General features: G+C 36.9%; 1 protein-coding gene across 1 annotated transcript; it reads right to left on the reverse strand.

Moving 5' to 3' along the window:
* Window positions 1-27236, reverse strand: LOC139115827 (alpha-2,8-sialyltransferase 8E-like). Its single transcript, XM_070678205.1, has 8 exons — window positions 27046-27236; window positions 12726-12859; window positions 6297-6844; window positions 3215-3359; window positions 2721-2833; window positions 2472-2561; window positions 1864-2105; window positions 1-1244 (listed from the first exon to the last, which is right to left on the reverse strand). The coding sequence occupies exons 2-8, from the start codon at window positions 12774-12776 to the stop codon at window positions 994-996; spliced, it is 1440 nt and encodes a 479-aa protein (XP_070534306.1). The 5' UTR covers window positions 12777-12859; window positions 27046-27236; the 3' UTR covers window positions 1-993.

Below are 27236 nucleotides of genomic sequence, written 5' to 3' on the forward strand. Positions count from 1 at the left end.
TATCTGTGCATCTTTACTTTTATTGTCAAAGTACGACCGACACCAACAAAAAACCAAATGGTTCAGTCCAGGTATTTGCAACTCTGCCATCCGACTGGTCAACAGGAAATCAACCATAGGTGTCTTTTGGCACGCGTATACGACCGTCACCTCGGCGACGGTAATCTGCACCACTTATCACCATCGGGAAAGGTACTCCCCCCCTATACCACTGGCGATCCCGCCCTCAAGGCAATACATCATTCGACCAAGCATTGTTATTGTAATTTCATGCATAAAATTAACAGCGAGTTCAACCGGTCAAAACGTCTTGGCATTTTCTGGCATGATTACAATGTGACATGAAATATGTCCTTTTCAAATTATTTTGTTGGGATTTTTAAATACTTTGTAAAAATATCAGCATTCAAACATTTAAAACATACAACTCGAAGATAATACAATGATCATTCAATCATCATTAACAACGTCCGCTTTCATGCTAAAAGCTCTGACAGTAAGCTTAAGTTGTATGAAGATAGGTGTCCATCAAAATCACGGTGTAATTTTTACAGTGAGCACGCGCGTCGCAGAGTGCGCATTCTATTGTTTGCAGCTAAGATGACCTAGCAAGTGACTCGATCACCCTTAAACGGCAAGGAAATATCATAGAAAATCTTGCCATTTATTTCATTTGCACGAAGTTAAAAACTTAAATGTTTAGTAAAGTGTCAGCAGATCCACTTGCGCAACATTAGTGTTCATTAGGATGAGCTAAAATATATCGCTCAGCAGTAAATAGTACCCCTATGTTTATTATTGAAACATTTGCGTGTATCGTGGTGGAAGGCAACTAATCTGTGCACACCGGTGTTTTACAAACGACCCTCCTCAAAATTGTTCAGAAGAAGGGAATATTCGTGGATGAGAGCATCAAAGTCTCCTTTTTTGTTTTCAAATAATAACTTATCTACTAAAAAGTGTAACGACGGAACTGAAGCTTGTTGATCATGCTTATGGCGGCGCGGTACACTGTCCCACATGCAATCGTATGGCGCCTTTGTTATGCCAAGTAAGATATTTATCGAACTCGTCAGGCATATTATGAATTCGTCTCTTTAACTTCCTCGGGGATAACATGATCGCTTTTTCATCGAAGTAATGATAAAGCAGAGGATTGCCGTCCGGATCTTCCTCGAAAGGCCAGTAACCATAGAGATGAACCTCTTTACAAAAACTCATCATAGAAGTAAAGAGTAGTAACCCTAAAAAGAGATCGAGAAAGTGTTTTTTTAATTAAGTGTGGTCAACAAAAATACAATAATTGTTTGGGAAAAAATATTGGAAAACATTTAGCAGGTTTTTAATTTCGCTTGCATCATTCTTGATACTTGACTCGGGAGCTATCTGTATATCATGTCGAATGGCCTCCGGCTTGCAAAGAACCCATGGCCAGACTGTGCCAACAGACTGTGATGTATGTGGTACGGACAGATGGGCAGTTTTAACTAAAATTTTGTTGTGTAAATCTCTAGAAATCTAAAATTAATCGTGTGCCCTTAGCAAACAAGCAAGCAACCAACTGTCAATTTCTGTAAAACGGAGACAGTATCGATACTTCAAAACCACTGTGGAAAAGCATTAAATTGCTTAATTAAACAAAAATGTTAATTTAAAGGTAATTATATCGGAGATGTCCTACTCTCATGTTCGAGAATCCAAAAGAACATTCATTGTGAAAAAAACATAGTCATGTTTTGTTTCTGGAAACGTGACAAAGGAATATCACCAAGTCAAGGGAATATCGGCACCCTGCACTGCTGGCACGTACGTGTGACACAATGTCGCGTGTCATCGTCTTAGTCCTGCAATCGCGAATCTTACCTGTACTTACTCGTACTTCATTAACTTTCTGACTTTTCCAAAACCGTTTTACCATCGTGTGGTGAAGGGGATGTAAGTAGACGACGTTGAGATGTTGGCCTTTCAGCGCGTCCTGTGCTCTAAAGGAGAGTTTCGAGGTGAAGTGATACGTAAAAGCTGGCAAAAGCAATGTTGCGTTTGGATACTCTCTCGTCATGAAAGCTGTGAAGCTCTTACTTCCTTTCCTTGATACACTACCATACCTACAAGGAATTATTAAACGTATTTATTTATTCTTGAACATTGGCGTGATTCGTTGATGGCTGCCGCATGGTATGGTTTAATTAGTAATGAATAAATGTATAGGAGACCTCGATGCACTTGTAGCTAGAGCGCTAGCATTGTCTACAAATGATCAACTTAAAGAACACTAGCGTGTTTACTTTCCTGAATTATATTACTGTTTGCACGGTGTGCTCATGAACGCAATTAAACGTTCTTGATCTTTTCATGGTTCACTTGTATAAGTAATGCAAGTGGACAGATATTGTGACTGTAATAATGTTTTTATAAAATTCAATTAGCCTACAATATACTCTTAAAACAGGCCCTATAGGACGCTCACTTACATTGATTTCAACATCCCGGGATTACAGGTAATTAGGTCTGTCCTAGAGCCGACGTCTTTAGCAAACTTTTGTACGTGAGCAAGATTAAATCTGAAATCAAATGCACAAATTAGAGTTTCATTTTCACTAAATCACAAAAGCTGTCTAAATTCTTGATACTCAGTCTTGAATGAAAACCTATTCATTTGAATAGTCTTAAAACTCAGTATTTTTTTTTAAGATGAAGAACTTTTGAGAATAAAGACTCACCTCACCACAAACTCTGATGAATCTATTGACTGGCCGCATGTCGAGTTCAAAAGTATCCCACTGCTGCCAACAATGCTGCATTTATTGAACGATTCACTGATATACGGCATTGTCTGAGAAAACCAGAGAGTACAAGTTAAGGAAACAGGGAATATTAATTCATCTGTATGCAGAAGTGTCTCACTATAGAATACAGAAGATATGTACAATGCCTTTCAACACAACCCCGCCTATATCAAATGCCAGCTATGTGTCATTAGTTTTCTTTCAACTGATCAATACAAACAGAAACCGTATGCCCGCATGCAAATCCACACAAACGTGTAGACAGATATATTGAAATGAAGAGAGATAGATCAATAGATACACACGCGTGGAATTTTTTGAAAAAGTTTCTTCTACTTATCGATTGTTCAAGTAAAGCTTGTACAGCCCTTTACATAAGACCAATATTCCCCTTAGATGAATTATAGAACAGTCTCGAACGAACATACTTTTGGAAACCGTTTGTACACCGCTGCAGTCACTTCAATTTTAGTACTCCTTTCGGCTTCATATGTCAGATTTGAGTTAAGCGGTGTATTCTGTTGCGTTGTGAGGAACATTTCCTTTGTTTGACATTTTTCCTCCAGAAGTGATCTGCATTATTTGGAGAACAAGACATCATAAAAGATTATTATAACGGCGGAAATAAAGCGTACAGTGGGAATTCAAGAGTAACAACAATTACTGATAGTAAAACTTGACTCAATTAAATGAATGATGGTCGCCATATACGACTGACTATAAGGAAAACAATGAATCGGTTACCCTATAAGCTTATCTAAAGTGTTGATGACTTGCGATGACGATGAATCTAGGTCAAAGTTGTGTTAACTGATCGAAACTATTTAATATTAGACTTTACGGTAAATGAGTGTAACATCTATTGGGTATTTGCTTGTTGGTAAAGTACTCTCTCAGACGGTCAGCTAATTCAATCACGAATTTAAAAAGTGCCACTGTCGTTCAAATGTAGGATCTTCAGAAACACGCATACCCCAACTGATTATTACCCAATACCGATTATAGGATAGGGACCATCTCTTGAAACAGACATTTCGACATTCCTTTCAGTTATGACCGGAGAATACTGTTTCACTGAAATAATACACGGCAAAACGATCACAAGGAGGGGATGGACAACCATTTAGACTCGGGCGACATACAAGATTACTTGTAAAACGAACACGGGTGCTGGTTAGCAAAAGGCTATGTGCGAAGGAACGACTTTGTTGATGTAAAATCATTTGACTTTGCAGAAAGATACATAGATTTTTAAGCATGAAACGTAAATGTGATTAAATGTGTGTTCGACATGAGCTGGCTACACTCAAGAATGAACGTCCACCTCTGTGTAGGAATTTCAGCGTTGTTGCCTCCCGTATTCAATTTACAATGCGACTGCAGCTGCTCACTTGAAGGTATTGTGTAGCTAGACGTTGTGAAACGAAAGATAGTTCACGGCAGAGCTTTGTAAAAAGACACGTTCAATTGGCCATACTCCGTCAATTTCTGAATATAATGACGAAAAATCAATTGCTATTGCACGAGTAGAAAAGAGAAACAAAACCAAAACAACATAGTACTGCTGCATTTTTATCCGATTACACCTCATCAACCAGATGTCTAAACCCGTCAAAAATGAAGGTCAGTGTTTCGGTCAAAATGTGGACAAAGTAAGAAAGTTGTGAACTGGTTAACGTAGAAGGTAACTGTACGTCATTTCACAAAGTTATGTCTAATGTAACTTCTTCCCCATTTAAAGCGAAAGTATCGTCCCGGTATACTTTGGGTTCAAAGTTTATTGGCCCTCTTTTTGGTCTGTTCTATTGTTTGCATGTGTTTACACAGGGCGAGACTCGGTGAATCTCTAATAATAGGCTATAAGAATACTATTAAAACGCCACACAAAACTGCAAACAACGTAAACTTACGCTAAGTAAACCAGGCTGTGCATTACAGAAGAATAAAGAATAAAGAATAAAAGCTATTATAAGAGAGTATGTAGTATCTTTTCCTTTTCATACTGAATTTAAGGTAGAATGCATTTCGACACAGCCAATCAGAATCTCAAATTTTTGTAAAACTTCCCTGATCTACGGCATGTTCGAGCTCATGTTTAAGCTATTGGAGTAAGTTAAGTTTTCACCATATTAGTTTTTAAAAATAATGAGAGCAATCGTATTTTGTCACAGATTAATTGTTGCCATTTTCAATTCTTAGTATCAGTATATATTTGGCACCAAAATTTTCTTGGTGAACTATGATTTTATTTTTGCTTTGCTTTGAGAAGTTTTGAAGGTTTCTTTAGGGAAGGTTTTACAAAAAAAATGATAACTAGGTTCGAAACGCATGCCATATGCACTATTACACTGACTGATATCAACTGATATCAGTTATAGTTCAGCGTATAGTTTATAGCTAAGTGAAGAGGAATCAATGGAAAATGCCAGATTCTTAATTTATTAAAGTTCAATTAGAATTTAAATAAATTTGAAGCTATGGATGAAGCGCTTAGATTTATAATAAAAAATAATTGACTGGTCCACATTGAAGGACAAAAGGTAATGAGCTGCAACGATGCTATTCTATCACTTTTTTTGATCTTTGTATGTTTATTGATGACAGGACTTAGAAAGTTTATATTATGATACGATTAATGCTTCGGTCGACTATGAAGAAATACGCTCAGAGTCATAAGCTCATTTGACAACAGCTTAGCTTGATCTGCTGTTCATGGTTTGAAAATAATGAATGAGAAGGGTATATTTGCTGTTGCAAAGCACAGCTCGCAACATATCGCCAGCCCTCCAATGGAAAGAAAGAATTACAGAGTATTAAATATTATAGGACCAGAAACACTCTGTGGTAGAGATCAAGATGCCATCCCTTAAGCCGATCTTCTTTTGACCATGAAAGTCTACCGAGCAAAACTGCCATTTCTGCATCTGTCACTAACTGAGCTTGAACAACACAAACTGTAAATATACCACTTGTTTATTATCACAACGCACCATTAATTACTTTCATGTTATGCTCATAGAGCATTCATTCAACGTTCGTCTGGGGCATACGCGTGCTGTAACCCCTTCATGTACACGCCTTCTCTTCGTTATTATGTGAATAGGAGGAGGTGGCTTGTTTTTTTGTAAGATGAACTTCAGTTGTAACAGAGTGGGACTTTGTAGCCTTATGACGTTTTTTGGCCATCTTCAATTCCAAATTTACAGCGATGATTTGTAGGAGTTTAATGTTTGCTCGCTTAAGATGGTTCAATTACCTCTCTAAAGGATTTATATACTGGCACATCAATACATAAAATTATCACTTTTCAGTGGTATATGAATTATTTATAATCAAATATAACTGATACTAACCAAATGAAATATGCACTGGCACATCTGTACAAAGCACTATTACCTTTCAGTGGAATATGAAACATTGAATTAAAAATATTACATACCTACCCAGGCAGTGGTCTACATAAACAACCTAACAATGATAACATTGATAAGTGAAGATAATATAGATTACCTAAGATTTGACGCTTCCTTCTCGTTGAAAGTCCAATTTTTTCGGATGTTTTGAAAAATATCCATAAGCCATTCTTCTTTTTTACTATCGTTCTTTGCTGTTTCCACGTTATTAAATGACAGGGTTTTATTTCTGCCAATCAAAATATCTGAACTATTGAAAGTTTGATTATTACGCTTCTTCACATCTCGCCCAAGATTTGAATTAACTATGCCGTTAACATCAACTTTAATCGGAGAATCAATTGCCGCCTTAGCATTCTTTATCGGCGATGTCGTTACATTCACTGCTACAGGTAAACCTAGAGTTCGCTCAATGTTGATGGCGTTAGCACTAATCATTTCTCTACCACCAGTTTCAGCGATTCTCAAAGGCATATCGCTGTCACGTGTTCTTCTTACTTCTATATAATATCCTGCATTATCTGTATAAATGCCGACCATCACAAAAAGAACAATGCAATTGGTAAATCCCACAAAGACGACTACGAATGTGGTCAAAGATCTAGTCGATATGGTGCGACGCATATTCTCAGTTGTGAGTGCTACCTGAAAGAAGAATAACAATATTTTGATTAGCGAATACTAAAAAGTGAGTGTTGGCCAAGTGATGGACAAGCTAAAAAAGTCATAGACAAATTATGAAGTTAGTTTAGGACAATATCTCCATTGACTGACTACCATCTTCAAACAGCACGTTAATATACTGTTTCAGAAATTACCAGATTATCGGTTTTTCACAACCAATACTACTTTACATTTTGCTTACATTACATTAGGCTACAAATTACCTTTCTTTCTGTCCGTCGCCTTCATTCCTTTGAAACTTGCGTATCATGACTTTTCACTTCCTTAAATATCTAACTTCAATTGTTTAAAACCTTTCAACGTGTATCTACTCATCCACACTACCTTAATATCGGCAAATAAATAAGAATCGCACAAACTTCCATCGTCAACGCTTAAGAATCCGATGGTCAAACAATCTTTTCATTTGATGTAATCTTTAATACTCCTAACCCCTGTTCGTGAGTAATGTTGCCAGGTCGATTATTAAGCCTACATTGAGGGTGTACGATATTGTCTATTTCTCAAACAAATTTATATAGCATATATGTATGTATGTATGTATGTATGTATGTATGTATGTATGTATGTATGTATGTATGTATGTATGTATGTATGTATGTATGTATGTATGTATGTATGTATGTATGTATGTATGTATGTATGTCGGTGGGTAGGTAGGTAGGTAGGTAGGTAGGTAGGTAGGTAGGTACGTAAAAGTTTGGTGTCTCAATACTAGTCTTGTTAATGATGAAAATTATCGTACTTTAATTGAGGAATTCTTGGAAGGTTGGCATAATGAGAAGGATACTAGGTTTTCTTCTATTCAGTCTTGATGGGATATAGGAAAACAATAGATTAAAGAATTTAGTCAGCAGTACAGCGTTGAACGATTTCATCACTTTAAACGTTCAAAACAAAAGCTTATTGAGTAAATTCATACTTTGGAAACATCGATTCATACTCAGCCTTCTTTGGAAACAAGATAACATCAGCAAAAAGACCTGTTAGACAGTTTTCAGAAACTTGATATATGAGGTGCAGTTAGTCGTTCTCGTTTTCAACAGCTCAATGATTCTGATACTAATTCACAGTTTTTCTTTTCTCTTGAAAAATACAAAGGAAGTCTTAAATCCATTACTCATCTCCAACGTGAAGATCATACCATTACAGAAAATCAGAGAGAAATTCGTCAACTTACTCGCCAGTTTTATCAAAACCTTTTTACTGCTGAGCCTTTTTCACCTGAAGCACAAAATACTTTTGCTTCATGATCTCCCTCAATTACCTGCTGACAAAGTTACGCAACTTGATGAACCCATTAGTCTTGATGAGTACACCTTTGCACTCAAGAACATTGCAAACGGAAAAACGCCCGGTGTTGATGGCATACCTTGTGAATTTTATAAAAAATTCTGGTCTCTTCTGGGGAAAGATTTTCATCAGGTTTGTCAAAAGTCAATTTTCGATGGCCTTCTTCCAACGTCCTGTCGTAGAGCTGTTATCACACTCCTTCCAAAACAAGGTGATAACTCCCTTCTTAAGAACCGGAGACCTATCAGTTTGCTTTGCTCTGACTATAAAATTTTCACTAAAGCTTTATCGTTTCGCTTAAAGCAAGTTTTACAAGATATCATTCATGTAGATCAAAGTTATACTGTTCCAGGCAGACAGATTTTTGACAATATTCATTTAATTAGGGATTGCATTCATTTTCAAAATGACATGAATCTTCCTCTTGGTATTCTTTCTGTAGATCAGGAAAAAGCTTTTGATCGTGTCAGTCATCATTATCTTTTTCAAACTCTGCATGCATTCGGGTTTAGTGAAAATTTCATCAATTTTATTAAACTTCTGTATACTCAAACCGATAGTCTTGTTCGTGTTAACAGTTCCCTTACTGCTCCAGTTCAGTTTTCACGTGGTATAAGGCAAGGTTGCTCATTATCATGGCAGCTGTATGCAATTGTTATTGAACCTCTTTTACACAGAATAAGAAAAGATGACAGTTTTCAAGGTGTTATGATTACAAATTCAAGTGATCGTAAATGTAAACTTTCTGCTTATGCTGATGATGTTAATACTCTTGTAACTTGTGATACTGTTTTTTTGAGGTTTAAACATTGGTTTTTTGTCTATGAGCATGCCAGTAATGCAAAAATTAACTATCGTAAGTCCCAAGGTCTTTGGGTCGGCTCATGGCATGGGCGTGCTGATCATTCGCTTGAAATTCTTTTGAATAGAATTGGTCTCAAAGTCCTTGGTACATATTCCGGCAACAGTAATGAGTATTTTTCAAAAAACTGGAGTGAGTGTGTTACCAAGATTGACAATAAGTTATCTTGGTGGAATAGATGTGCTCCTGCTATGTCTTTCCAAGGCCGTGTTATCGTTATTAATCAACTTGCTGCAACTAAACTCTTTCATCGTTTAATTTTTCCTCTGTCCTCCTGCTGTTATCATTGATGAAATTCAGCACAAATTTCTTGATTTCTTCTGGCAAGGAAAACATTGGTTGCCAAGTCGAACAGTTTTTGCTCCATTGAAGTTAGGAGGGCAAAATCTTATCGATCTCTCTTCACGTGTGAAAGCTTTCAGGCCAAATTATCTTCAAAGATACTTGTATTCAGGTCTGGATCATCCTTCATTTTTGTTTGCTGATTTTTATTTTCGGAATGTTGGTAATCTCAAGTACACCTCTCAACTTTTTACAGTGAATTTTCAGTCTGTTCCAGATTATCTTCCTTATTTTTATCTTGAGCTTTTGAGAGTTTGGAAGTCATGTATTTTCCTTAGAAAAGGTGGACCCCTTTCAATCAAAGATATCTTCCATGAAGCCCTTTTTTCAACGATTGTGTTAGTTTTACAAACCCTCTTGATAGTACTCTTGTTAATCACTTTATCAGTGCTGGCATTACAAAAGTTGGCGATCTTTTTGACCCTTTCCAAAAAACTTGGCGCTCCCCAAGCCAGTTTAAAAACATTGTTTCTATTCATTCGGATAGAATTTTAACAACATACTGTCAAGACGTTGGTCGACTCTATTCCCTGTGATTGGAAAAACAAGATCCAAAGTTATTTTGAAGAGGAAGTTGATTTGGATGACGTTCATTCTTGTCATCGTCCTTCGTATTCTTTCGAACTTATTTGTAAAGGCAATGATGACCATATTATTTTGAATTGTCCCTTGTATAAACTTGAAAAGGGTAGCATTTATAAATTCTTGATTATGTCCAATTTTCATAGGAACAATAAACGTCAAGATACAGTTTGGAGAGATCTGCTTTCACTTACTGAAAATATCAAACCTTTGTTCACTTCTTGTTATCTCAGTCCAATTCCTAAAAAAGAAGATCTTCAATGGCGTCTTCTCCACGGTGCGTACGCAACTGGCTCGTTTATGTTCCGTTCTTGGTATAGCTCATCCTTTGATTTGTATTTTTTGTAGTGCCAGAGATGACCTTTTACACATATTTTAAGAATGCCCTCGTCTTTCTCCCTTGTTCACTCTCCTTCGTAAACTCTGTCATCGTTTTCTTGGTCAGGAATTCAAGATTTTATTATGGTGGTTTGTTTTAGGCCCACCCTTTGATAAATCATAAATGGACAAGAATACTTTTGCGCTTTAAAATTTTCTTGTTACGACAGCTAAAATTGCAATTCATGTGACAAGACGAAATGCAATTAATGGTCATGATCCCTCAATCAGTAATATGCTTGTTTCTGTTTTTAAAGGGCGAGTTTGTGCTCGCATTTTAGAAGAATATAATTACTTGACGCTCAATTCAAACATAAGTGCTTTCAAAAACATTTGGTGTTGTAATGACGTCATTGCTTCTGTAGACATTGATGGAGCAATTACTATTGATTCAATTTTGTTGTGAAGAATATGCTTTCCCCTCTCAGCACACTTTCCCTTTTGCCAAATCCTATCTCGTCCTGGGCACCGTACTCCTCACGGAATGGGAGGGGGTAGTCAGTTGGGAGGATTCTTCGTTGGCACATGCCAACGAAAAGTTTTCTCAATGTATCCCTTCTCATTGGCGGTTAGGTGGCTTTTTTCTGCAAGTTGTAAGGTGTTCCTGTCCTATTTCTTTGCAAATTTCTGTCACTTTTCTTGTTTCGGTTGTTTGGTTTGCTTTCTCCTATTCAGTGGAGATTTTTCATGCACCTCGCATCTTGCCTTTTGTCATTAACAAATTTGTGCTTTTTTCAGATTTAATTGGTTTCCTTCCCCATGTTGTAAGTGATATAGCTACCTGTTTGCCTTTTCACCGTTTCTCTCCGTCTCGCTCGAGCATCAGTGTCATAGCCGTTTCGAAGTTTTTGCTGATTTTTTATAGTCCAGCTTTGCCTAGTATTTTCAGTATTTGAACATCATTTGCCATTTCGCATTTGTTTGATTTCATTTTTGCTTTTCGTTTCAAAATTTGAATTGTTTTGATATGTACTTTTCTGTACAAGAGATTAATTTTAGTAATAAACGTTCGTTTGAAAAATCTTCTTCTTCTTCTTCTTCTTCTTCTTCTTCTTCCGCTACTTTTTTGTCGACCTAGAACTCAAACACCATTTACCGCAAAGTTCTTGCACCTGGGTATACAAATTTCGATTCGTCACGTGATTTGGCGGCCATATTGGATTTTCCAAAAACCTAAAAAATGACTTCTCCAGAAAACCTAGGGTCTAGTATATTTTAATTTTTTTGTAAAGCAAGCATGACCTAAGGTCTTAAGAATTTGCAAATAACATCGCGTGCGGTAACGTGACCTTAGCCGCCACATCTGATTTTGCGTAAATGCAATTTAATTATTAAAAATTTCCTTCTCCAGAACCAACACACCGATTGAACTGAAATTTTACTCATATCTTTCTTAGTGCCAACACTTTACAGTTTGCGGAGGGCATTTGTATTGGTCACGTGGTTAGGCTGTTGGATTTTGTGAAAATCGCAATTTAAACCGAAAATATCTCCATCTCCAGAACAAACACACGAATTGAACTGAAATTTTACCTGTATTATCTTTAGTGTGAGCACTTTCAAGTTTGCAAGAAGCACTTAGATTGGTCATGTGGTTTAGCCGCCATATTGTATTTTTCGTAAAACTTAAGATTACCAGCAAAACCTACAGTTTGTATGAGATGATGTACGAAATAGTTCAATTCAACAACCAAAAGACTTTTAAAATCTCAAATTTCGCACATAATATCATCAGTGCAAGAACTTGAAGCCATGGCAACCGCTTGCGCCCGCCAACGCCGCTTGCAGCTTTAATTAATGCTTTTATTTATTAAACTATAACACCCCTTCCGTCACCTTGACGACATCAGATGGCTGAATCACACTTTGGGGGCGGGACTCCCTAAGAGTGAGTTTCCCCATTCTAATAAATGCATTATCTGTGCGATATGGGCGGTTAAACACTGAGATTGAACCTGCCGCACTCTACCTTAATAAATACTTTTCCAGGTTGTGAATGGGAGATACTGTACCTCGCCAAGGTTACTATGAGAGCTGTACAAAGCATTACGTTTTTCTTTTGCATACAACTGTATCTTTTCAGTTTGAGGGGCGGTGACCCTTTACATGAATAAAAATAATTACCATCACCACCACCATCATAAGAGATGTATTGGAACGGTTTCCTGTAAACAGGGGAGGATAAAGAGAACTGATGTGATTACAAAGGACGCAGTAAATCCAAACGTCGGAAATTTATCTAAGCCGATCTGATTGATCTAACTATGGGATAAGGTTCATGACAGCATTTAACTGTAGTAAGCGTATTGAAATATCCGACCATAGTCTAGCTGGTCTAGCTGATTACAAAATATTTTACCAGGTAGTAAATGCGAGCTACTGTACCTCGTCAAGGTTATGAGAGCTGTGTTGGAACTGTTTCATGCAGAGCCACATGTCAATTTACCACTTGAGTTTTGACTTCCTTTTTCATTTGTTAAGTTGTGATGCGAGGTCTCTGGCAAGGTCAATGGCACCAGCTGAAAAATACAAAATGACAATAATGATAGAGTATGAAAATTGTGTATTCCTGGCCGCATTTTGCCAAATTGTGAAAAACTGAGTACAGTCTCTTGCTGATTTTTTTTATTTCAAAAGTGAAAGACATATACAACTTAAATGTTACTTATAAATGTTTTACAAAATTTACAATACTGGAAGGCTAAAATATTCCATCAAATTAATTTTTTTTCATCTCAGAAATTTTGGGTGTAATTATGGCAAATTGGGAAAAACGTTAATGATTCCATTTAGTCACACATTTTTAATTTAAATTAGAGTCTTTACTGTTCAAAGTTTAACTTTTGTGTTATTGTACCTCGAAATGTGAAAATTCCATTCACTGCATGTGCTTTAAATGAATGCTTTTATATAATTGATTTGAAGTGATTTTAGAAAAACTGTGACTTTTCATTTTTCTCAAATATTGGATTGTTCTCATATGCCAGAATTCAAAAATTCATGGTAACTGTTAGTTCCCTAGTCTTCCATGTGTTACGCTTTGGCCGGATCTTCTGTACACATAAGTTTCACTGTCAATTGAGTGTCCTATGACCCAAACTGTTCTTAAACTACATCAGACATCAGGGCTATCACTGCCACTGCCAGTATGCAGTAGCAGGGCAGTAGCTGTATTAACTTTGTATTCCGTCTGTAGCATGTTGAGCTGTCCAGTATTCAGGTTGCCAACACAGCCTACGTGTACCGTGCATTTGTATCATTGACAAATGACTTTCAGTCTGAACTCTAATTCAATTATCACCAATATTTAGACAAACGGGCTTAGTTGACAAACTGAATATTGTGCTTTTCAGCATGCTGTTGGGAGACATCAAGAAACTGTGTTTGATACATTGCATAGAAATGTTGAAAAAAGTATCAATAGTTGCAGCTTCTGCACCATTACAAGACCAACTTGTTGTTTTTACGAAAATTTACTGCCATTCATACATTTTTAGAGTTTTTCGAAATTAAAGTCATAAAATGCGACAAAATGGTTCTAGACTTTGTTTAATTATTACTAATATTAGAATCATCGGACGACATCAAAATGTTGTGAACCATAATATTTTCAGCCCCCCCCCCCCATAGGCAGAGCAAAACATTCGTCCCCCCTCGAATACCACTAAAATTTTCGAATCCCGCTGAATTCCTCCCCCCCCCTCACCATTGTTTTCAATACGTCCTAAGGTCCATTGCAGGGTAGTAAACATAATGAGATATTTTACCATAGTCTAGCTGATTACATAACATGCGAGCTACTGTTCCTCGCCAAGTTTACTACGAGAGCTGTGTTTGAACTGTTTTCCTTCCAAACCAGTGAGGGAAGCTGCAACGCATGCCCTGAAAAAGACGTGTTATCTGTATTTTCCCAGGTTTTTCAAGGGAAAAAGTGTGAGCTTGTAGGAGTAGTCTTGTAGAACCAGGAAAATACTATCAGTTCCCCAGAAGTAAGTTTTAAAATCCAAAGCTCATATGTGACTTGTCCAATAGACCCCCGACATAATATACCGCCTATATAATTGACCATTTCTAGGAGCAAGAAGTTGAATGTCACGAAGTAGAGAAAAGTGGCAGTGAGTAGGCATAAACCAAATTGCTGACGAAAAATTGTGATTTTTTTGTCCTTCAAAAACAAAGACTGTCAAATAGCCACCCGGCTAGTATTTATGACAAATAAACCAGATGTGTGACGTGAAGACGAATTTAACTCCGATATATCACTGCTAGGCACTATCAAGGTAAATCAGACAGGGTTTCTGTGGTATGTCCATGCAGTCACATGAGGTGATGACAGAACAAATCTGTGCAATGCCAACAACTTTCTAATGCTGACTTTGACTTGTTTTTTATCATAAATAAAGATGACAATCCCTGCTTTTTTACTGTGTTTGCAAACTATGTAGGAGATTCAAATGAATGTTTCCCCGAAATTCATGATATCAGTGTCTATTTGTTTTCATATGTGCAGGCTCACATTACTTTAACCTTAGATGATTGAGGTGCCCTAAACATTGCTCAAACTTTTCACAATAAAACTTTCAACCATTCTCCGATCAAGCAAGTTGAAGGTCAGGGGTCAGCTGGCAAAGTTTCTAACTATACAACCAAATTACCTAACATATACTGACATTTCACTTGCAAAATGTTTGGCTGTGATAGATCTATGGGAAAAGTGAAGTTTTTAATTTCTGGAAAATCAAGATTTGAAAATTGTATGTTACTTTAAAACAACTTTTATGAGAGCCCCCCCCCCCCCGCCACTATAAGAGGTCGGTGAGAAAAAATTGTCTATGTAATTGCCCATTAAGCTGCTTTAAATTGACTTATTGCCCGCAAGCACAGCTATCGCCTCAATCAAGTTATGACTATTTGATGGATTTCCATGTATATTATCATTTCAAACACTCGCTTAAGTTAACGTTTCTGTCAAATTTGTAGTTGGTAATACTGGGTTCCTTGCATGAAAGTAGATATGACCTTGGAATGCAAAGGGTTACCTATTCAAATCTCAAATTTATATTGTGTAACTTTGGCTGCAGCATGTAAAGTACACCAACATTAAAACTGATGAATTGTGAAGTCTCGGTAAGGAAGGGGAGGACGTATAGGGATTAATGAAGTGAGTGCCAGCGAAGTAATATGAGTCATCAGAATAATAAGTCAAGACTAGAGGACAAGCAAAGAACAGTGTATTCAACACCTTACTAGCCACTCTTGGGTCGTTGATGCATTCGTGCTTTGTCAAATCATAGTTGCATGCCATGATTTGTCTGTATATTATACCATTCTCTATAGCTTATACCTTTCTCATATGGGAATAAAAATACTGTCTGACTTCATCTGTGAATCAAGTTCAAATCTTCCTTTAATTCCTTTGAGATGGTCACAAGTCAGTGACAAAAATGTCACAGCTTTGAGATATTCAAGAGTGAATTTACCGAAGCTTAAAAATACTACATGTTTAGACATCGAAATGTACAGAAAACGCTTTGTACCAATTGTAAAACTGACACATAAGCTCCAATTATTGACATCCCAACGGTGACTATTAATGATCTCCACTCATCAGACAAATAGAGTTTCTTTCAGGCTTAGTTAAGTCCTCAGGAACGAATGGAATCGAGGCCATCTTTTCAATCCCAATGAAACGGCCTTTTCAAGGCTGTCAAATTATCAAAAAAGAATTACCGTAACACAATGACAATGTACAAATTTAGACTAAACTATATCCACAAACACAAACAAAACAGAAAAACACGGTACAAGAGGAGACAACATAAGATCCCAAACACAATAAAACGCCTTACAAATGCCGAACATAGCATAAACATAAATGACAACACGAATCTTAGACTCATCAAGAATCTAATCATCACACAAGTTAACAACAGAAGAAAATAAATGAATGCACGTGACAAAGGGTTGAAATTCATCCCAACACCAAATCGTCCAAAGAGGAAGTTTTCTTTGGAAAATTTTACCCTGTCGGCCACTTAATTTTGTGACAATGTAAAGATGGCGATTTCTACATAAGCTTCTGCCAGGGAGCAAGTGATATTCATTTCATTTAATTGCAGATGATTTACGAAGATTAGTGCGCATAGTGTGCACATTAAGTGCATTCAAAGGCCATTGCAGCTCACAAGAGAAGACTGAAAGATTCAGCCGTTTACGATCAAAATTGCGCTCCGGCGGTATTGGACCAGGTCTCAGGCTGTAGAGCACCCGCACTCGGCCTGACGCTTTGACCCAAAACTAAGTAAAGTAACCGCAGGTCTGACAACTTGAACATGAATACTACTTTTGACACTCACCTTCTTCATAGGAAGTCTGGCAAATGGAATGATAACCAATAAATCTCGAAAATTAATACAAAAAACGCCTAAAATGCATTATATCTTAACATCTGATATATATTGTCAGATCTCTAAGCCACTCAGATCACTGTATGTCATCTCAGTCGCCAAAGCAATGTATGTCTTTGAATTTCCCGCTGGAAGATGGAAATATTCGGCCGTATAGGGTCGCTCAATCTTAACAAACATGGCTGCAGGTCGGAAAAAACTCTAACTGAAACACACCTTTATTTGCGGACTTTCTTCATCGCTTAGCAAAGCACTGTGCATCACAGTTAACAATCTCCAGAAAGCTACGAAAAGGCCGAAAAAAAGAACCATCTCCACATTGGGCTGACATGGGGTCAACCCGAGTCAACAACGTCATAGACGTTTGCTAAGAGTAGAGCTTCACGCAGTATAACGGCTAGCAGTTTTTGTACATGATTTCTTTCTGGAAAATATTGAATTGATGGCCGATTGATTCGTGGTGATAATTTTTCTGGAAAGAATGCAGCCCTGATATTTTTTTATCATCGGATTATGGCAACATGCGCCTCCAAAGTACACACTGTAAAGTTAAGTGTTCAAGGATAGAACACCAATTAAACGCCTTTTTGTAACACTTTTTGAACGCCTCTAGACGTTCAGAAATTTAACACTACGTGTTCAACCAATGTTCAATTTTTTAACACACGTGTGCAGATTTTGAACACTTGGTGTTCATCAGACATTATATTGAACACCATGTGTTCCATATCTGAACACACGTTGCACATGAAATGCGTTCAAAAAATTGAACGCATTTACGCGTTCAAAGGGCTGTAACACTTTTTGAACGCATGGACGCCGTTCAACGATAAGTGTGTTAAAGGTTAGAACACATGATATGCACTTGTTGAACACTTTAATTTTGCTCGTTCATGGGGTGTTCAAGCCTGGAAATAACAAAACAGACCACTTATATTCAGTAAAATTATTTTATTTAAAAATACAGAAAAATTCCTTTAGTAAAATACAATTATTTAGTGTCAATTGGGCACATAAACACCGTTGGTGTTTTCCTCTGACAAACTTTACAAAGTGGCCATATACTGTTTGAAAAAGCTAAAAATTTGGCTTACTTGAATATATCACATTTTGATAATTCCTTATGTCTTAAAAATGTCTGAAATGTCTTTAATGTCTCAAAAATACAATTTTGTGTATTTCATCATAACTTGTACATATATGATTAGGAAAATCCCCGGAAACCTATACTCCAAATATTAAATGAATCGTACTGGCCGTTTTGAAGAAAACGCTTGGGATGTAAACATTTGAGGATGATGCCACACATTCACCTATGATATAAGGTCTACGTCCTTAACAGCAAAGCTAAAAGCTAAAATCACAAACCGAGAACAAAAGACGTCTTGATCTAAAATATAAAATAATCAAAGATTTGGTAGCAGGCTATGATCAACTAAATGTTACTGGCATAAGTTTTCAAAGACGTGAAGTCTCCTTCATCAGATGCCAGGGGGCAATGAAGATTTGAAGCAGAAAGCGACAGAAAATTCAGAGTGGAAATTTCAGAAAATTCCGAAATTTAAAGTGTACATTTTTCACTGTGAATTTTTCTGTTGCTTTCTGCTTTAATTCTTCATTCCACCATTGCATCTGATAAGGGCGACTACAAGTATTTGAAAGCTTATTCTCCAGTAACATTTAGTTAATTATAGCGTTCTGGACATAGCTCAGATAAATTCAGAACAAATACAGAAACTTATCAATTCAGTTACTAACCCTCGAAAGTTCAAATCTACATCAGAGATGAACTGAGGTCCTCAAGCTTGTTTCAGACAGCTATCTGTACACTCATATTCTTCAATTTCTGTACCAATAGCTTCTGTAATAACTCTTCGATTTCACGTTCATCCAACTTTTCACATCCTAAAAAGAATGCAACAATAGATAATATGGCGACATGAGACTTCAAATGAAAGACAACTTGGCCTTATTAGGTTAAGGAAAAGGGCTGACTTTTGTATACAGTGCCTCTTTTCGTCAATGTTACAAAATATTGGCTTCTTCGTGTAATCAACTGATGAAAAGTAAAAGCAAAGCCAACTCTCATATGCTAAAACAATATTCTTCGATGTTTAACTAAAGTTTTAAATTTACATGCGAATGTGGTTACTAAAAGACATGTGTTAGCTGTGATTACGCAGCGGTAATGTGGCATATCGATCGCGCTCGGGTCAAGGGTCATCGCTCCAGTGATGACCCTTGACCCGAGTGCGATCGATACCCCATGGCCCAAAACACTGCTGCGTATTCACAGCTAGTGTATGATCCACCAGCCACTGAAAGAAATAAAGGTTTCTTCACGTAGTTAAGCTTTTTCAAAGTACAATACAATTAATTTCGAAGGATAATAATACAGATGCTTCAAAATCCAACACCTTTTAATATTTTGGAGAGAAAACTTACCCTTTCTTGTCTTGCTTTCGCACGATCACGACTTCAGCGTGCGCTTACAAGAAAAATGTCGCAACTTCCGTTTTGATGCATCATGGGATAAGAAAAGGCACCAAACTTGAACACCAAGTGTTAAGAAGTAGAACGTCTCTTGCACGCCGATGTTAAAATTAAAACGTTCATGGTGGTTTTTGATTTTCTTTTCAAAATTTCAAAATTTCAACCCGTAATAAACGTGTAAAATTATTTTTATACTTCTTTTTTAGAAAAAACATGCTTTCAGCAATTGTAGACAGGAAATATTTCCACTTATTGTGAAATTCGTTACACCGAAATCCGTGTACGTATGCCGGACAGCGAGGGCAGTAGTAAAGTTAATATAGCCATTGTAAAGTAAAAAACACAAAAGATTGTTAATTGTTTCACAGTATTGTAAAATTTCTGTAATGCTGAGTTTTTGAACACTCGAAGGAGATAGTTGTTAACACTACGTGTTCAGGTTTAGAACATCATTGTTAATAATATGAACACTAGTGTTAACAATATGAACACTAGCCGTTCAAATTTGAACACCGACGTGTACATTTTGAACGCGTAAAGACGCGTCTAGCGTCCGCTATTTTTACAGTGCAGGACTCAAACTTTCGCTAACCTAGAATCGAACTTGCGATCATTTTTTTACCAAATCAAAAATTACAATAAGCGGTCACCCGTGCAAACTTTGCTACAAGAGAGACAAATCAACCCAGATTTTCAGATACTTGAAATTCAAAATGGCCGCAATCAAACTGTTAACTCTACGGGTAAAGAATAAGTCGATTCGAAAAACTACACGAAGAGCTTTAAAATGAGCAGCCAGGAAAGGTAGATCAAAATAGAATAGATAAAATCCAAAAGTCCGAATGTCTGTCCCCAAGAACCATTCCACCTTAAAGTCTGTCAATGTATGGTGTTCTTAGCGAAATTTTGACCGGCGAAAAGGCTGCATTTAATAGAAAGTAGTATTAATGTTATCGTAGGTAAGCTTGGTCGTCGAAAGCAAGTTTATTTATTTGAATTTCCAGGAAGAAGACGGAAAGATTCGGCCGTATAAGCTAAGCAAGCATGGCTGCAGGTCGGAAAAAAAAACTCGAACTGAACCGGTACTTTCCCTAGAGACTATATCTTCGTGGCTCACCAAAACACTCCGCATGACAGTTAACAAATCTCCAGAAAGTTTCCACCAACATAGGAAAGAGTACGAAAAGGTCAACAAAAACCAATTGTGTCCATTTTAGGCTGATACGGGGTCAACCCACAACTGGCCTTATTTGACCCATTTATACATACTAAAACACGGTAAAACCTTGTGGTACCCTGCCAAATTCTTCACGAAGACTCCATCTAAAAACCAGGATGTATTGCTACCATTTTCTAACAAGGCCAGCAGCTCGAAGGAACTCCGGGAATAATGCCAGCAAGGGAAGGAGGGTCGCTGATCTTACTTTGAAAAATGAGGGTTGTTCGAAATGTACTAGCTGTTACCGACAAAGAAGGACACCTAGATCATGGGAACCTACCAGTGTCTCCAACGGATGAAATTAAATATTGTCTGATTAACAGCATTTCGAATTCTATCTGCTACGACTATGGAAGTTGTTACATGTGGCTTTGTTGGGACTCAGAGGTCAATAAAGGAATGATACGAAATCGAGCATCGGCTCAATATGTCCCAAAATTATTCGGTCCGGTCCAAAAAAGCAACGAATGGCATGCGTAAAACTCCTGAACCAAAATGAATTTGTAAGGTTAATAACCCTGAGTGACCCCCATGTCAATCCAAAGTGCAGACGATTTTTTTTATCTTTTCTTTTTCTGCCCTGTCTTAACATTTTCCAATCATCTCGAGGGAAACATTACAGTTCACTCTCGTGCGGAGTGCTTTGGTTTCCTACGAAGATAATCCGTAAAGAAATTAGTACCTGGGCTGCGTTTTCTAACCCGAGCAATGCTGGTTGAACTTGAGCTATATTTATGAAAAATCAGTGAGAAATCAGTTTTAGCTCCTAATATGTCTTTCAATGTCGCAGGAAAATTTGTGGAGATTAGTTCACTGTCATTCCTACTGCTTCGGTTACCCACGAAGATACTGTCAAAGCAAGCTATTACCAGAGGTTGAGTTTTTTCCCACATTGAGAAATGTTTGTTTAACGTGACATTAAGATGTAAAAAATGCGTAATAAAGACGGTTTTATGAACCTGCGGATGTGTAAAGTGAGGTGACGAGTTAGCGTCAGAAATTATTGTACTAGGCTCTCGAGGGCTCGGAAGCAGTGTCGAATACTCGGCCGTGTGAGGGCGTTCTTGTACCCTAAATAAAGAGAAGTATGTATGTATGTATGTATGTATGTATGTATGTATGTATGTATGTATGTATGTATGTATGTATGTATGTATGTATGTATGTATGTATGTATGAGCATGTATCAATTGTATGTGTGTACGCGTTATATATATATATATATATATATATATATATATATATATATATATATATATATATATATATAAATATATATATATATCTGTGTGTGTGTGTATTGTGTGTGTGTCTGTGTGTCTGTCTGTGTCTCTGTCTCTGTCTGTCTGTTAACATGATAACTCAAAAACGCCTGAACGGATTCAAGTCAGATTTGGTACAAAGGTACCATATGCTACTTGCAAAAACTGATTAGATTTGGTTAGTGTGGCTTGCATATTAATGAAGTTATGCAATATCGTTTTTTTCCGTACAATGGTTTCCCTATGGAGACGGTAATGACAGCGTAGACATATATCAAGAAATACTGCACAAAATTTCATAAAACTTTTCACAGATGACAATCTAAGAACATTATGATGATACTGTGAGTGTCATGTCAATTATCTTCTCATTTGCATATTTAATGAACTTTTGTTATTAGTGAGATAACTCTGAAATTCCTGCACTAAACTTGATTATACTTGCAACAAATATTGATCTGATATATATCTAATTATACTTAGAAGCATTGGGCAGTGTCAAGTTAATAAATAGCTCATTTGCATATTTTATGAAGGTTTGTAATTAGTCATATAACTCCGATATAACTGCATCAAATGTGATGAAATCTGCTGCAGATACTGATCCGACTGATATCTAATTGAAGTGTAAAGCATATGGCACAAGACCACTAATTCATTTCCCATAGGCCACCACAGTAGCGTTGAGCTCGATTTTCCTATTTTAAAACATTCAGCGGCACGAATCCTCTTAACAGGTGTTAGATCAATGTCAGCTTGACTACTGATTAATTTTTCGTGTGAGCAAGTCCACGGAAATTTTGAGATAGCGATGAAAATAGCGCCCTCAGTGGTGTTTTTGACAAATTTCAGGCTTATTGTTATGATTTCTATTAGCCCTAGAACTCCTCATATTACCACCAAATGCTTCAGCCATTATTCACAACAGTCTGCATTTTGATTCAGGCAGAAAAATATCTTTACAAAAATTCTTGACGTTAAAGTTCAAACTAAACAAGCATCCATGCAGATATAAAAACTTCAAGGTCTGCACTATTTTTCTTCCGAACTATCTTCGTGAATTAGTGATCTTGTGCCATTTAGTAGTGTGAAATTAATTAAGGGTTCATTTGCATATTTAATGAACTTTGTAATTAGGTATTTAACTCTGAAATTACGGCATCCAAGTCAGTGAAATTGGGTACAAATATTGTTTTGATAAATATCAAATTGTACTGAGAAGCATTTGGCAGTGTCAAGTTAACAAATAGGTCATTTGCATATTTATGAAGTTTTGTTATTAGTGATATAACTCCAAAATAACTGCATCAAATGTGATGAAATCTGCTGCAGATACTGATCCGACAGATATCTAATTGTGGTGTAGAGCATTTAGTTGTGTGAACTTAATTAAGGGTTCATTTGCATATTTAATGAACTTTGTAATTAGGTATATAACTCTGAAATTACGGCATCCAAGTCAGTGAAATTGGGTACAGATATTGTTTTGATAAATATCAAATTTTACTGAGAAGCATTTGGTAGTGTCAAGTTAACAAATAGGTCATTTGCATATTTTATGAAGTTTTGTAATTAGTGATATAACTCCAAAATAACTGCACCAAATGTGATGAAATCTGCTGCAGATACTGATCCGACAGATATCTAATTGTGGTGTAGAGCATTTAGTTGTGTGAACTTAATTAAGGGTTCATTTGAATATTTAATGAACTTTGTAATTAGTGATATTACTCCAAAATTACAGCGTTAAATTTGATGAAACTTGCTACAGATTTTGATCTCATAAATATCAAGTTGTACTGAGAAGCTTTGAGCAGTGTCAAGTTAATAATTAGCTCATTTACATATTTCATGAAGTCTTATAATTAGTCATATAACTCCGAAATAACTGCATCAAATGTGATAAAAACTGTTGCACATACTGATCCGACAGATATCTAACCGTATTGTAAAGCATTTAGTAGTGTAAAGTTAATTAAGGGTTCATTTGCATATTTAATAAACTTTGTAATTAGGTATATAACTCTGAAATTACGGCGCCAAAATTTTGTGAAACGTGCTACAGATATTGATTTGATAAATATTTAATTGTGCTATGAATCATTGAACAGTGTCAAGTTAATTTAGGGTTTATTTGCATATTTAATGAACTTTGTAATTAGTGACATTACTCTAAAATTACAGCATTAAATTAAATAAAACGTGCAACAAATGTTGATCTGATGGATATCTAATTGTCCCATAAAGCATTGAGCAGTGTCAAGTTAATTAACAGCTCATTTGCATATTAAATAAAGTTTTGTAATTAGATAACTCTGAGAGTACTGTGCGAAGTTGAAAAAAACCTGCTACATATAGTGATAACATATATCTCATTGTTCTGTGAAGCGCACTACTATTAATGGACTTGTTGTAAAACACGTGAGCATATTCAGTTCATATCTGGTTTTGACTAGTTCACTACATAGTGCACGAGCGATATCGTAAGCTGGTAAAAAACGCACGGTGTACCATCGTCGGGTGTGGTTTATCGCCAAATATGTCATAACAGTTTTAGTACAGTTTCTCAAAGGGCGTTCAACTGTTTGCTTTCATTAATTTTTGTAGACTCGAAGAAATTAATGAAATCGTGTGGAACAGTGCTGCCAACAAGAAAACAGCTTTGGTAATTGTTTACAGGTCTCGCGACCGACAGTTTCCTTTTGAGCGTGTTAAGACTACTTCTTTCACTCGCATTCTTTATACGCGATACCTATACGTGTACTACGTGCCTATGAGTGTTGTCCTCAAGTGACCCCCGCGACTGCAGTTCTCCATTCATATGATTCATTTGTTTGCTTGCTTGCTTGCTTGTTCTAGTGCCACTAGTGAAAAGTAAAGGACATGAAGATAATTTCTGGTGATCAAATCTTCATGGTAGAACAGTGAAACAGTAGAAAATGCAAACAGAACCAATAGAGGGACCTGACACGACTGGGTGATATGAAACTTAAACGCTCAGGTTTGTACAAACATACCGGCAGGTCTCTCTCAGTCCCCATTTTCTTAAATAAGCGCAGCGAGGCGTGACGCAAGATGAGTCAACAACTACATGTAGGGATAGTTGTCTTATGGTGGGTGGAGTGGTGGGTTGCCATGGCGATGCTGCTGTGACGTTACTTGGTCTTGGCCAGAGTATACAAAAGCTTCTGGCCTGACAAATCTATGCAAGGCCAGAAAACAATAGGTAAATTACAGGATTGACTCGAAGTAAATACAAGTAAACGCTTCTGTCACAGGGCTATTTTAGTGGTATTTCAGGGCTGTATTCGCAGATCTACACCAAAGCTGTCGGTACAAGACTGCATTTACAATTGTGTATTCTTTTAATGTAGTCACTGATGTAAGTTACTAAAGGTCTAAACGTTACTGTACAGGCAGAATACTATCTACTATCTTCTGGGCACGAACAAAACGGCTGAACGTAACTGTGCTGACCCGGCATGACACGGGCTGCTGGCGACAGGCTAAGCTTTATATAAAGTCATGAGTTAAAGGTACTTGTACAGGCATCAAACTTAGATACTGTCATGTGTGTTAATTGAACAATTCTAGTACATCCATGCTTTTATACGCCATAAAAAAATATAAAAAGTGTATCAAACGTAAAATTAGCATTCACATGTATGAATTTTGGTAAACTGATTTTTTTTTTCATTTGGAATCTGTTCCAATCTATCGTCTAAGAAAACACTGTGTCCGGCGAAGAAATCAAATCATTTATACATTGATAAAAATTTCAAAATAATTGACCTTGAATGGAAATAGTCCTGAATGATATGGCTTCATAACTATTTTCCGCGATCACCCACAAAAATATTCGTTCAGTTATTTCCTGAGCTGAAACATCAATATCCACAGTTACGAACACTGTAATAGCTTCGACAATGACATTTGACATCACACACGTTGAGCCTGCCTTGATGAGCTGAACACTGAACAGGCATTTGGGCACGAAACAGCAGTAGAAAAAGAAACGGTATTGGAACTGCGGCATCCTACCTTAATTCTAACGATTCGTCACAAGTACAGATCATACTTAGAGTGTGAAATTCCACATACGTTATGTTTTTCCTCAACGTTAGGATGTGGCAACACCTCAATTATCTCCGAGTCATCTACCTAATAGATATTTCGTGATATCCGCATTTTTAACTATTTCGCAACTTCTGCAAAAAAGATTAATTTCCCAGAGGCAGGTTCATGACGTTGAATTAATACAAGGTTACGTTGTCATTCCGAGCAACTCAAGGCGATGGACAACGAAAAAAGTACAAAAACACAGCTCACGGCACTCAAGTACTGCTAAGACGAAATAAAAAAACGTTGGTTTCCAATAGCATGCCTCTTAAAATTAGGGTTATATTTTAATTTTTTGTTGGCTGCGACCCAAAAAATAAGGTAACAAAACATTTTTACAATGCGCAAGATATGTCTAGGGTCGGCGGATGGATCGGGTTCACGGTTTACGGAAACACACATACTTTTTCATTTTGCTTAATATAAGTTGTGCGAGGGGTATATTCTTAAAAGTATATATTTAGATCATTACTTGAACTTGACCCGAATTTCAGTATTGTAGTCTGATATTATTAACAAAACTTTGGTGAAACATGTCAAGAATTATAAGTATTGTATAGAATGTTTGGCGATATTTGACCTAAGGACGTCGCATTCGATTCGTGAGCATCATCTCCCTGGTTAAAGAGTCGAAACACGCTGTCAAAAACTAAAGAATCATGGGTATATGGCGACGGGAAAAGATGCACAGCCGCGAGGGACTGTTTTCTCAATTACATTTTGTCATACTTTGTATCCTTCAGCACTTGTGGAGACGGATGGACATTAACCTATAAGTTTCCTAACTATATAACGATTTCCGTTGCGCTCTAAATGAGGCACAGTTCTCCTACCATGACCCACATATATACCCTTACACAAATCTCACCTGAAAAGTATGCAAGGGGCGTGGAAAACGACAATGGTTATCGAAGCCCGATTCGAGTACATTAGAAGTAAAACTATCACTTGCTGTCTCTCTAAAATGTTACTTACATGGAACGTTTGCCTGCTACCGATGACTAACAGTAAATGAAATTCGGGCAGAATACCAATCATTAACAAATACTCATGGTTGATACATTTCACGTTTCTGTCTAATATCAGCACAGTGCTGTATGACGTTGTTCCACTATCCTGGTGATGTTCCTGTCCTTCATACAGGTTTACTGTCCTAAATAAATCCAACGGAACCCCATACCTTGTCAAATCAAACTACCACTTACCACTAATAATTTCTTTTGACGACGAGGCGGGTCAAACATTCCGAAGACACTTTTCCTATGGCGAACGCAATGTTGTGTTTGTGCCCGTCATCAAAGTACCCCCTACACCGTCCGATCCGCTCGACTCCCTTAGGTCGGTGGAGCATGTGTAGTCTCCTTAAGGTCGAGTAAACACTATTCCTAACACTGTT

The sequence above is a fragment of the Ptychodera flava genome, chromosome 17 (genome assembly GCF_041260155.1).
Source record: "Ptychodera flava strain L36383 chromosome 17, AS_Pfla_20210202, whole genome shotgun sequence".
Classification (NCBI taxonomy): domain Eukaryota; kingdom Metazoa; phylum Hemichordata; class Enteropneusta; family Ptychoderidae; genus Ptychodera; species Ptychodera flava.